Source organism: Osmerus eperlanus, chromosome 1 (assembly GCF_963692335.1).
Source record: "Osmerus eperlanus chromosome 1, fOsmEpe2.1, whole genome shotgun sequence".
In the NCBI taxonomy this organism is placed as follows: domain Eukaryota; kingdom Metazoa; phylum Chordata; class Actinopteri; order Osmeriformes; family Osmeridae; genus Osmerus; species Osmerus eperlanus.
Genome location: NC_085018.1, coordinates 18678168 through 18691852, shown reverse-complemented (window position 1 = coordinate 18691852; position 13685 = coordinate 18678168). Strand labels below are relative to the sequence as shown.

General features: G+C 40.2%; 2 protein-coding genes across 5 annotated transcripts; one reads left to right on the top strand and one right to left on the bottom strand.

Moving 5' to 3' along the window:
• The first annotated feature begins 312 nt into the window (after nt 1-312).
• Nucleotides 313-3831, top strand: cdk4 (cyclin dependent kinase 4). 3 transcript variants are annotated; one of them, XM_062466963.1, is made up of 10 exons: nt 313-471; nt 1097-1158; nt 1258-1494; nt 1855-1990; nt 2157-2324; nt 2390-2499; nt 2842-2892; nt 3003-3138; nt 3289-3378; nt 3524-3831. In XM_062466963.1, the coding sequence occupies exons 3-9, from the start codon at nt 1277-1279 to the stop codon at nt 3376-3378; spliced, it is 909 nt and encodes a 302-aa protein (XP_062322947.1). In that variant the 5' UTR covers nt 313-471; nt 1097-1158; nt 1258-1276; the 3' UTR covers nt 3524-3831. The 3 variants fall into 3 exon arrangements, with proteins under 3 accessions (XP_062322947.1, XP_062322964.1, XP_062322956.1); XM_062466980.1 differs by having other exon boundaries at nt 1262-1494; nt 3289-3831; XM_062466972.1 differs by having other exon boundaries at nt 313-562; nt 3289-3831.
• A 97-nt stretch (nt 3832-3928) lies between these two features.
• On the bottom strand, nt 3929-13474 carry LOC134024518 (tetraspanin-31-like). Of its 2 annotated transcripts, none has more exons than XM_062466999.1 (6): nt 13457-13474; nt 9079-9246; nt 8860-8940; nt 8606-8746; nt 8341-8451; nt 3929-6134 (listed from the first exon to the last, which is right to left on the bottom strand). In XM_062466999.1, exons 2-6 carry the CDS (start codon nt 9088-9090, stop codon nt 6060-6062), a joined length of 420 nt encoding a protein of 139 aa, XP_062322983.1. In that variant the 5' UTR covers nt 9091-9246; nt 13457-13474; the 3' UTR covers nt 3929-6059. The 2 variants fall into 2 exon arrangements, with proteins under 2 accessions (XP_062322983.1, XP_062322974.1); XM_062466990.1 differs by lacking the exon at nt 13457-13474 and adding an exon at nt 9738-9905.
• Between the last annotated feature and the right edge of the window lie 211 nt (nt 13475-13685).

Here is a 13685-nt window from a genome sequence, read left to right as displayed (position 1 = left end):
GGGGTGGCACAATAAATGTATTAAGAATGTAATTTTCTATCTAAATGGGTGGTTTAAATCCAGTATACTCCCCATCTTCATCAGGGTACTGTTGGTGAATGCGGAGCACGACACAAGAGTGAATGAAAATCCGAAGGCGCTTTCCCAGATATCCCCAGCACCACGATACAAAACGTATGCCAGGTAGCGATCACGCATGGAATGACAAAATAACAAAAACATGTAAACATTTTAGATTTTTCATGGCTCCCAAAGGCCTCAGTGAGAGCCTCATTGGCTACTTTTTGCTTTTTCTAAGGCTCTGGCTCCGCCTATAGACAGGAAGCTATTCCGTTTCACCCAAAAGATTTGGCAGTGTTAAAAAAGTGAAGGCCGAAGTTAATCTAACAGTTTATCGAAGACCAATACAACTGTTCCACTCGAATACTTAAAGACCAATGCGCGAGTGACAACGCATGTGTTTCCATACGAGTAGGTACAATTTAATGCTCCTTAATGCTTTTATAACATAGGATAGCTACATTTTACTTGGCTGCTATTTGGCCAGAAAACAACAAACGTGGTAAGTTGTTCTAACAAGCTACCATTATCACTCCAGAATAGTTTAATAGCTTTACCAAGCAGAGGACGTTTCCTTAATGGTTTGTGTTTACTAGTTTCTTGCTTTATTTTTAAATGGTGTAAAATTAAGTTTATAATAAGGAAGCACATAGGCAAATAAGGTTAAAAATACAAACTAAACTTGATATGCACAATTGCTGCTCGTTTTTGCCACGTTGGTGGGTTTACTTGAGGTGTCGTCATTTTATCCACCGTCTTCGTTAAGATTAATAAACAAAGAAAGCGCCATGAAATATGGACAACACCACGTGTTGAGGCTTCTACGTCCCAATACCATGAGCTCTCTTCCTCAATGTCTAACCGTGTTGCAAAGTTATGGGCTTGGTAATCTTATTGAAATTTTGAAGAAAATATGAATTATTCGAGCAAGGCGAATACATAAAGTTGTGCAAATAAATACTAATTATGTATCCGAATTAAAACACAACTGTCAATTTTCGATGTCTCTAACCTTATATCTCTACCATGTCTGCAGGCAGCCAGTGGTTGACCTCAGGAATGTCCTGTTGACCAAACCCTTGTTTCAGTGGGCATCAGGTAAGAACACAAAGCACACACACACATTCCATTTGTATGTATTTTTGTAAGGTGTCAGCACGTCTGTCCTGTTTCTGTCTCCCTGCTCTGAACTGCAAGTCAGTAAGTTTGCCAGGCGATGGCCCAGGGCAGTAGGGTCCAGTATGAGCCTGTGGCTGAGATAGGTGGAGGGGCTTATGGGACGGTGTATAAGGCTCGGGACATGGAGAGTGGCCAGTTTGTAGCTTTGAAAAGTGTGCGTGTCCAGACGGATCAAGATGGCCTCCCTATCTCTACGGTCCGAGAAGTGGCTCTGCTTAAGAGATTGGAACAGTTTGACCATCCCAACGTGGTCAAGTAAGACTTTTATGTGTTTTTGTTTCTCATGCAAAGCATGCACTTACACACGTCCTCCCAAATCACTGGTTTTAGTAAAACAATTTTAAAGCTGGTTAGCATGTATTTACAAAGTGAGAACACTGGTAAAGAACTTAGAACACCTCTAACATAACACGATTTATTTTAAATATAGCCAGAGAATTAAAAAAAATGTGAATGTACCTTTTACTAACACAAATCGTGTGCAAGACTATGCCCACATGCACAAAGACTGACTTCTAAGTTTGTCCCATGAAGTACACCAGTGTTATTAGGCTATGCCTTCCTTTGAGAGAAAATTGAATGAGAATGTGTTGTGTGTTTTTCTGTGCTCCCCAGGCTTATGGATGTGTGTGCCACCCTGAGGACAGACCAGGAAACTAAAGTAACACTGGTGTTTGAGCATGTGGACCAGGATCTCAAGACCTATCTAGAGAAGGCCCCGGCCCCAGGACTATCCCCCTGCCGCATCAGAGTAAGAATCTAAATGACATAAATAGCTTCATTCTATGTTTAAGGGTCAGTATAACTGACACATACATATGTGCATATGGACATTATTAAAAAAAAGACTAAATGTAATTACCATAATGTGGACAGAGCCTGGTGCACAGGTTAAATGTGTGCTCTGTATGTGCTAGGACCTTATGCGCCAGTTATTGTGTGGCCTGGCATTCCTCCACTCAAACCGTGTAGTGCACAGGGACCTGAAGCCAGAGAACATTCTGGTAACCAGCAGAGGCCAGGTGAAGCTGGCTGACTTCGGACTGGCCAGGATCTACAGCTGCCACATGGCCCTCACCCCTGTGGTAAGAAAACACACTCACACAGACACACACGTGCAAACATGCACAAACCTTTTACTGTGTTTCAGGTGGTGACCTTGTGGTACCGGCCTCCAGAGGTCTTGCTCCAGTCCACCTATGCAACGCCTGTGGACATCTGGAGCACTGGCTGCATCTTTGCAGAGATGTTCCGGCGCAAGTGAGTTAGCACACCTAGTATTGGTCATTCAAATTAAAATCCAAGTGATTCCAGGTTTCAAATGTTTTCCTGCAATCCATCTGCTGCTGCCTGGTGGTGATATTGCGTTTTTCACAGTACTGTTGCTGTTATGGGGCAGATTAATTCTTCTCTTATCATTATGGCACCAAACTAAAGATCACACCAGTGCACACAAAGGAGGGTCAGACAAAGGCCACACAATCTAGCACAGACATGAGCAAAGGTCAGCAGGAACAAAAAAGACTTGGACTTCTTGGGCTGCAATAGTCATTTCTTTGCAGATCCACATATATTAATGTTTGTTTAAACTTTATTGTTCAGGCCTTTGTTTTGTGGAGAATCAGATGTGGACCAACTGGGAAAGATTTTTGAGTGAGTATTACGTACATCCATACTTACAATTGCTCCAGTTAATTGTGGTTGAATATGGTTGGGTAGTTTTGACAAACATTGACATTTGACTGATGGATGTTCTTTTCTAGGGTAATTGGCTTACCATTGGAGGAAGATTGGCCTGCTGAGGTCACACTCTCACGAAATAATTTCAGTTCTGTCAGCCACCGACCAATTACACACTATGTTCCAGAGATCAATAATCAAGGGGCAGAACTTCTGCAGGTAAGACTTCTGGTTTCGGTTATACATTAAACAATGTATTTGTTGGATTAATATTGTCATGCCCTCAGGCTACTCTTGGAATAGTACATGTTCTGCAACGTTATAAAGCATTGGAGAGATTTGCTGAACCAATAATTTTTCGTCTCTTAGGAAATGCTAACCTTTGACCCCTTGAGAAGAATCTCTGCATTGAGTGCTTTAGAACACAAGTATTTCTTGGAGGAGGAGACAGAGACTTAGGTAAAGAGCTGAGATGAATGGCATAGAGTGACAATGTGCTAGTGTCGCCCTGACGTCACTACATGTTCCTTGTCACTCACACAGTGCATTTCAGACTATTGTCTGTTTGGTCAATGTAACTAGTACCACACACCTCTATGGACAGATGCAACTGATGGATCCCTCACTGAAGTCTTAAAGAGGGATGTGAAACTGAAGAAGGATGCTCAAGCTTCCCTTTCATTCCCTAGATGAAATGTTTATTGAAGCACCCCCTCAACCTGGACTGATAGCCAGTGTAATTGGTGCAGTTATCTATAAGCTCATTATGTTTTTGATGCAAACAGAAGTACACACCCGCTAACTGGCAATTGTTAAACAGGTTACAGGGCCAAAGAATGTTATCAAGTATTTCTATTTCATTCCATGAATTGCATTTTACCAGTGCTACAAGAATAAATACATGCTGCTCAAGTAATAAATTGGCTGCGTTATTCAACAGCAAGAATGTATAGATTTTGTCTTGTTTTATATTATTTCAGAGAGGGACAAGTTGCTGAACACACAAGTCTGCAATCAGCATTTTAATAGCAAATTAGTACCTTAAAATAATACAATAGGCTCAGAAGGTAAATAAGTCATCAGTATGTTTTCAAGGCAGACATAACAGAAAATGAATACACACCATTAGTACCATTTACAGGATGCATACATGCCACATGATGAGGCACAAGAGTTCTCCTGTCCATTGAAGCAAAAGTACAGAGGAAGAAACTTCACTCAAATGTTAACATGATTTAATTGGACCCTTGACAATTATTACCTGATTGAATATATTCTCTATTTTATTATATAAATAAAATGTTATAGCAATATAAAACATATTGGAAAACAACATTTTGTTAAATCAATTACACAGGGACACAAGTAGATGGATACAAGTAAAACATGATAAATACATTGTGTTTGCAGATGGAAGTTTCTTAAGTATTTCCAAATGTTCTAGAAATGTAAGCCAGTACTTTTCCACTGGTTGGCAGGGAAAGCAACAACCTTAATATTTAACTTTTGCTTTGGTTGCCAAGTATTCATAAACATACCATCTCCCCTCCCATTAATTTAGTTACATACTATTTTAAGTACTAAAATGCATGTCCAATATTTGTAAATTACAGATCTCCATTCACCTGGGGACTCACATTGTGTAGTTAATTAGTGATAGGAATAAAGATGTATGCAAGTTATTCCACACTGCAGTTAGAAGATACTTGACAACTCTTTTGAGCATATAACTAGCTTTTCTGTAGCATCACTAGCACTCCTTTTCTGTAGCACCCCATTTACATGAAACCCACTGTCTTCTAATCAGTATGAGTTACTACAAACATTTGGAGATGATTTGAAAGACCCTGTGATTTAACACGCATGGCCAAACACTCCCAATTGCTTCCATGTTAAGATTATATTTTCAAGTTGGCACTATTTGTGTACTATCAACACAATTTTTTTTTAACCCTTTTGACATGATTTAGTCGGTTGTAACTGTAACCAAATTGTACCATTCATTTCCATTTCAGTATTGTCTTAAGTCCTTTTGATATGGGCACCAAGCATCCCTTTTAATTGCAAAGGTGGCATCATTTTTCAGGTTTTAAGACCCATTTTAGTACAGTATGTAGTATAGCCCATATTCAAACACCTATCAACTCCAAGGTTTGTTTCCCAGGACCAGGTTGTTGAGACAAATATGGTGATTATTGTTACTGAACTAAAGAGCAGAGGTCCAAAGCCTGGTACCATAATTAAAATAAGGACAAAGGATGTCTACAATCAGCTCTTTTTGGCAGTGTTTAAATCTGCAGAACAATACTGAAAAAAGATGTGTAGGTTAGAAGGAAAGAATATTGTACTTATTAGTCAGTTCATGGGCAGTTTAAATATACTGTAGCACATTTAACCCCCTTCAACTTAATATACATAGAAGATTGTTTTTGCAGATAAAATATAGTCATGGCATGACAGATGCTAGCAGACACATAGTCTACTCATGTTAAGGCCAACAGTAGTTTTGGGGTATGGGGTCTCTACATATTATTTAACTTAAGTGTAATTTTACCATACACAAGGAAAGTATGAACCAAGGGCATCAGTGCATACCATACACAGTACTAATGACTCTAGATCAGTACTCGTCAATGTGCATGTGTGTTACATGTAGACAAACTAGTAGTGAATACCCATGATGTATATCCTTACTACAATGTCATTAACTTTGTGTTCAACCAGTATTCCTTAACCCTCGTGCTGCCTTCGGGTCACATGACCCAAAGGTTCATAACGAACCATCGTTGTGTTTACCCAATTTTACCCAATACAAAAACAAATAAAAATAATTTTCTTTTAACCTTTGCAATGTGGGGGGTCTGAGACAGCCCAACGGTTAAAAGAAAATGCTTCACTTTGTTTTTGTATGCGGTAAATTTGTCGCAATACGACGGTGGGTCACAATGACTGATGGGTCAGAATGACCCGAAGATAACACAAGGGTTAAGGAATTGCAAGATTCGTCCTCATTCTGTGTAAAGTCTCTTATCTTAAAATGTTGACATAAGTGTGTACATACTGTTAGTGTACATATGTGTTTCCAATGAGTGCATTCTTTGGCATGGTTTGTATTTGTAGTACATCTTTGGTCTCTTTTCCTATAGAAATGCGCTGGGGTTTGCTCTTGGATCCTTCTGATTTCTGTAACGTGCGGCCAGCCACACACCCAAGATCTGAAACATGAAAAAGGCCAAGTGTGATAGGGAGCTACATGTCAGTATTTGTTATTGGAAGGTCATAACAACTGGGGATTCAAGCATTGTTTAGTATATATACTGCTCAAAATAACTAAAGGAACACTTTGAAAACACATCAGATCTCAATGTGAAAAAAAAATGATGTTGGATATCTATACTGATATTGACAGGTGAATGTCTTAGATGTGGCATCCTTTCGTTCCTTTGATAGAAATAAAAGTTTTCAGCCTAGAGAGGGCTTAATTTTACAGACACCCCCAAAATCAAAGTGAAAAAATGATGTGGCAGGCTAGTACATTTTGCAAAATTCAATTTCTTTAATTCAAAATGCTTCTCAATATCTTGTATGGCCCCCAAGTGCTTGTATGCATGCTTGACAACATGGCGGCATGCTCCTTATGAGATGACCGAGGGTGTCTTGTGGGATGTCCTCCCAGATCTGTCGAAGGGCATCAGTGAGCTCCTGTAAAGTCTGAGGAGCAATCTGGTGGCGTCTGATGGACCGAAATGTAATGTCCCAGAGGTGTTCTATCGGGTTTAGATCAGGTGATCGTGAGGGCCATTCAATTGTGTCGATTCCTTCATCCTCCAGGTACTGCCTGGATACTCTTGCCACATGAGGCCGGGCATTGTCGTGCATCAGGAGGAACCAAGGACCTACTGCACCAGCATAGGGTCTGACCATGGGTTCAAGGATTTCATCCCGATACCTAATGGCAGTCAGACTGCCGTTCTCTAGCCTGTAGAGGCCTGTGCGTCCCTCCATGGAGATGCCTCCCCAGACCATCACTGACCCACCACCAAACTGGTCATGCTGAATCATGTTGCAGGCAGTACAGTGTTCTCCTTGGCTTCTCCAGACCCTTTCACATCTATCACAGGTGCTCAGGGTGAACCTGCTCTCATCTGTGAAAAGCACAGGGCGCCAGGGGCAGACATGCCAGTTCTGGTGTTCTATAGCAAATGCCAAGTGAGCTCCACGGTTCTGGGCAGTGAGCACAGGGCACACTACAGGACGTCGCACCCTGAGGCAACCCTCATGAAGTCTGTTTCTGATTGTTTGGGAAGAGACATTCGCACCAGTGGCTTGCTGGAGGTCATTCTGTATCAAATCAAATCCAATCAAATTTATTTGTATAGCCCTTTTTACACGCAAGCATGTCACAGAGGGCTTCACATATGCCCATAGAACTGCCCCTCAACCAACCTAAACCCTCAAGGAAGACAAGGAAAAACTCCCAAAAAACTCTCAACAGGAGAAAAAAATGGAAGAAACCTTGGGAGGAGCAATTCAGAGAGGGATCCCCTCCTCCAGAGACGGTTGGTGAGAGAGAGGAGCAGAACACAGGCTAAAAATAGTCATACAGTGTCGATGGGTTTTTAAAACACCAAAATCCACTGTTCAACTTTATAGATGTAGGACAGGACCGGGAGACTCGCGACCAGGTCCAGAAATTCTGTAGGGCTCGGGCAGTGCTCAACCTGTTCCTCCTTGCACAAAGCAGCAGATATCGGTCCTGCTGATGGGTTGAGGACCTTCTACGGCCCTGTCCAGCTCTCCTAGAGTAACTGCCTGTCTCCTGGAATCTCCTCCATGTTCTGGAGATTGTGCTGGGAGACACATCAAATCTCCTTGCAACGGCACGCGTGGATGTGCCATCCACTTCTGTATGCTTAAGAATTTGCCTCATGCTCCCAGTAGTGATAATGACTCTAGCTAAAGCCAACACTAGTGGAAAACCAGTCAAAGAGATCAAGAGGGAGAAATGTGAAACACCAATGCTGCGGAAACTGATTAACAACCCCCTCTGCTACTTAACTGACCAGATTATTATCAGAGAAGTTAAATGTAATTCATGCCATACCATGATAAAAAACTGTTCCTTTAATTTTGAGCAGTGTAGCTGCATCTCACTGGAACTTGTACACCCCATAACTACTTTTCAAGGAGGTTGCATCAGCACATTGTTAGCCATGTTTCCACCACAGGAACTTTCTCCCAAAAATTAGGCAAATTTAGTCCACTGACGTTTGCACGTCCACTGGTCTGCCACTGGCCGGCCAGCCACTTCTATCATTATGGTCCTTGATTTTTTTTTAATGATTTACTTAATCCAGACCCAGGTTCCTGCGTTGGAAACACAGTGAGTTTTGGGGGAAGCTTGGAAGAGTTAAAACTGACCTCTGAAAAGCTGAAGAAGAGTCCCACTCCTCCCAGGATCCTCAGAGCCTGTGAGGAGTGCTGCAGCATCATGTCTCCACAGGTATAACAACGAGCTGCACTCTTACAGTCCTACAGCCACATGGAGGCAGAGAAGGATGTTAATGAGAACACTTCACATTATCTTCAGTATTTCTGTACTTCTGACAGCTGGTGTAATTATTGCTTTGTTCCCATTGGTATACTCCTATTTCTTGAGGAAGAATATCATATTGCTCATATTCACCGCATTGCATAACTGCACATCCATAGTAAATTGCTCTTGGTTAGCAGTTGTGTTCAACAGCCCACAGCAGTTCAGCTTGGTCTCCAAATCCAAACGTGTGTCTTTGCTCATCAGCCCCCATGAAGTGTTCAACAGCTTTACCTATGTTTGCAAACACATCAGTAAGATTAAAAATACATATTTCCAGGAATGGGAATGCAAAGCCACCCAGAAATGTAATAATATTTTGCACCGATAACCGAATATACACATACCTGCTGCTCAAGATTAATAGCGAGGCAGGAGCAGGACACTCCAAACTGAAAGATGAAGACTAGGAACAGAATCACCATGTACTGAAGAGAGAATAGTCAAGGATCTGTAGCTAGTTCAGTCGGATACACTTTGTAATTGAACCTAGGGCACACAAATCATTAAGCAAAAAAAAAAAGACATTGCATTGCATTACAACTACTGCAGCATGAAAAGGATACAAAGAAAAGCATGACTTGATGGTGTTTTAAGGCTCCGATGAGGCCTACGATGGAGATGAGCAGTAGAAAGAAGCCTACAGCAATGACCCCACCAATTATATGGATACTGGACACAATGCCGAAGCCTTTGCCCCATGCTGCCACTCCAATCAACAGTAGACCTACCAACTTGGGTGGAGAGAGTGCAAGATTATTTAAAGAAATCATACATACTGTAGATACACACATTTATAGTAATTACATATTCAGTAAAAACACGCCCCCCAAAAAAGGTGGATAACTTTGATCCAGTACATTTTTGGTTGTTGAAACTATGGTGGCTACAATATATTCGCAATTTTATCAGTCAGTAAATAATCTGGGCCCACTTCGTTGATAGTTCACTTCGACTTGAGTGTAATGCGGAACACGCTACTAACGAGCTTTTACAAACAGCTGTCTGAACAACTCAGAGACAGACCCCTAGCTTGTTTCCCATTTTAAAACTATAGCTGATGTATTCAAGTTGATTATGTCATGGTTTTCAGAAGTCATAAATCCAGTTACAGTGTTAGCGAACTCAATTGTTAACTCATTTAAAGAAACATTCGTGTTTTTGACTTGGTCCCACTGCAATGTGGACATTGACCTCAATATTAGCGATAGCGTAGCGCACTTACCATGTATACTATGTTAAGGGAACAAAAAGCATTTTTAGAGCACGTAAAACCCCCACAAACCATGTTGATTTTAATATTATGTTCACAAGGTATAACTGTTTATTCTCCGATAAACATTGTAGCTGAAACTAGCTAACCACCGCGGTTCCTTTAAACAGAAAGTTAAAAAGGATATCCTGACATTTAACAAACTTAATCAAATCCGTAGTTTTTCTAACCAGCATTCTAATCGACTTGGTACTTGGTCTTATATGATTGGCTTATCTGGATCGCACATAAAATGTTCGCGAATCAACAACCACCGCGATAACAAGTCAAGATAAGCGTAACCAATGATGTTGTCAATCACTGTTCCGCTGTAGTTGCAGATTTTTGTTCCAGTGATGTTTTATAAAAATAAAATAAAAGTAGCCTAGTTCAACAAAGCCTAAGATGGTATCTTATTAAACTCGATTAAACTTATTTCGCAATGTGTCTAGTAAAATATATACTCTATGTGTTTGTCGCTTTGGATAAATGCCTCTGCTAAATTAATTTCATGTAGGCCTACATTTAGTCTAGTTTAACTACAAATTGTGGTGGTGCTAAAGTCAACAAAGCCCTCATGTTATACCAAAATACTATTACATACATACATGTCTAAAATAATTGTAGCCTATCGAAAGTTTGCTGTAAATTTGGCCCATCCACCAGGTGTCAGTTCTGTTTGTGGTAGTACCAAAACAGACGATCAGGCCGATAAGCTTTCAAATAAGGAAGTCATTTGACAGTAATACATGCATTGGGAAGTTCTTTCGCAGACACTTGAATGATGGACCAAAAGTGTTTTGTTTTTTTGTTTTTTTATACAAATTTATAATTTGGCCGATCAAGAGCTGAAAGGAGTGTGTTGCATAAAATGGGTCGGTTAAAGTAGATGAATAGACGTGCGCATGTAGACAAATAATGTATAATTTTCGTCTAAAGTGAGTAAAGACACGCTCAAGTGCTGAGATGAACAACCAAAATATCTTCAAGTCCAACGCAATTCGGGCTGAGGTAAAGCGGCACGAGTCAATGAAGGCCAACTTTGCCAAACTGTTTAAACAGCTCGAGAGGGTAGATGACCAGCAGATGCGATCCGGCCTAAAGGTTTACCTTCACAGCATCCAAGGTGAGAGAATGCCTGTACATACAGGAACGATGCTGTTGCAACAACTCTTCCGTCTTTATGATGCAGGCAAGGCTTTTCATCTTTCAACATCACTGATAGCACACCATTGGAGGTTTATTTGAATTAATGGTTTGTTGGTTTTTGAGCACCTGGGTGAAGTACACCAATGTTAATCAGCATAGCATCAGGCTTATGTGTACTTCACAATGCAACCCGATTTCTATCGCATTCCAAGTAGTAGGTGATAAATGATCAGTAAAAAGCTGTATTATATTCCTAAAACAAACCCAGAACATCTTGTGCTTGCCCTGTTGTCCTTGCTTTAAAGTAGACACTGTGTTCACCATTTTCTCTATCTTATTGACATTAAAATGTCAGTTAAGCTTCCATAGGTAATCACTTTCCCTGTTCCATTAATATTGTGTACTCAATACATGCATGCTCACATACAAACAATTTAACCATTTTCATAATGCATGTTTTAAACTGAGATGAGACAATGCTTTCTATGTAGTTGTTCTCTCAGTCTGATAAGGGCCTCTATCAACATAGAGAGAAAACAACTAGATTTCAAACAAACCTAAATATAGTTTATTTTTGAGAACTGTTATTTTGACTCAACAGTAGATCAAAGAGCCTGAGACTTGTGTTATTTATGTTTTTATCTTGCTACTTTCTACAAAAAAGTGGAAGTCCCATTTGCAGTTTACCTCTTAACTGACATCCACCCTAAAATATTTTGTAACAGCCCCAGCTCATGTGCACACCCAGTTGCAGAATTTCAGATTATAATATGCTGTTGTCATATTATTATACATGTGACACCAAAATGACTAGACAAGATATGGTCTGAAAGATAGATTGTTGTCTAGCTAGGTCAAAAGGACCAAGGAAACCACAATTCAGTTCCCGACCATGATTCCATGGCTCAGAATGTGTTCTCTTCAATGTGAGAGAGAAAGTGCTTTTTTTAACCATTAACATAATGGTATTTCTGTAATAATTTATTGGAAACATTAAGCTAATCTTACACGCTTTGTACTGGTATGTACATGCAGTGTGTAGTGGTGAAAAACAGTGTCTTAATAATCAATCATGTGTTGACATACTTTCGTCTTCCTAAAATACAAAAATGATTGAATCTTGAACCTTTTCACCGATTCCACCAGTTATAACTCATTAACTAGTGAGTCTAAAAAGTGATATGACGTAATGTATTTAGCAATATTTATCACTATTCACGTTTGAGTAGCATTTGGATACCAAACAGTAATAAGAGTATTGCATACGAATTGCATTCAGTATAATGATAATGAGCAGGAAGGTTGTCTGTAAGTTGTGGTTACTGATAATGTGCCCCTGATGAGGTTGTCATGGCAGTATAGAATGCCTTGCTGGCTCTATTTTTCACTGTCTTTCTTCTGAGCCACTTCCTGTTTAAGAGATATATACTGTAGCAGCAAAGATCTGGGGTTGACTTCCTGTATACTTCTCTTACAAATCACTTAGGCCCTTGCTGCTTGATAATCAGTACTTCTTTGTTATTCATGTCGTTGACTTCCTCTACTGCAGATCAAGTTGTATTTCCATTGCAACATAATTTAAGTTAAAAAAAAGTTTCCCTTGAGGCAACATAGCTTTTTCTCTTATAGTAGGTCTGATCTTACTCAAGTTCACCATACCCCCCCCCCCCCCCATCCTGTATGTCGCAGGATGGATCTTTCTTCTTCTATGTCATGGCAAGCAGGCATAATTCTGACTCACTGTCCGTGTTATCCATCATGCTATTTGCATTGCAGTGTCTATATCTCTGTGTGTCAAATTTTGATTGCAAACATTTTTTATAATTCTGAATAGAATACCGTAATGCCAATGCTGGAAAGTGGAATTACACAATGTTTGAAAAAAAGAAATGTCCCTTTAAATTGGAGGTCACACCTCAAGAAGACTGATGTTCTCTGATGCTGGAGATTACAGAAAAACACAGATGTGCGTCAGCTGTCCGATTAGCATGGGGACAGTAGCGGTTGGTTGCTATTCCTAGAATCTACATTTTGTTTATGCAGATGATGAGGTTGAACACTCAGTATATTATTGCTAGATTGAAGAGAATACAGTTAACCTATATCATATAATTTGTTTTAAATACAATATAGAACAGAATATTGTAAAAAATTACAGTTGCCTTCTTTAGGACACACACACTTGCTTAGTAAGATCGCTAAGTAATGCAAGACAATTACAGGGCAATGTACAGGATATATATTGTATATCCACACGTAAAGGGAGTGCCTGAGGGAGTGAGACAGAGAAGTGACTCCTTACTGTAAGATGTTAACACCTTGGTAACAGGCAAGCTCCCTGCACGTGAAGGAGAAGCAGGGGTGGGGGAGGTGAGCACGCTGTGGCTAGCTCTCTGCTCACAGCTGAAAAGGGTGCAATAGGAATGGTTGCCACTCCAATAGGAATGTGGGAAATTAACCTGATGACTGCTAGAAAAGGAGAGGCTTAAGAGCTATGTTAATATAATAATTTTGTTCTCGTTATCTAGCCTTAATTTTCTTACCGTTAGGATTTTCCTGTTCTCCTTGGTATTCCTATCCTCTCTCCCACCTTCTTCTTTCATCACCTCTCCCACTCTTCATCCTGTCACCTTTTCCACCCTTTCCTCTTTCCCTCTCCCATACTCCAACCCTCCTCTAATTTAGCTTTTTAACCTGTTAATTAATTTAGACTTTTTTGTCCCTCTTTCCAAACTCCCCTGTTCATTTAGTCAATTATTTCCTTCGGTCCTC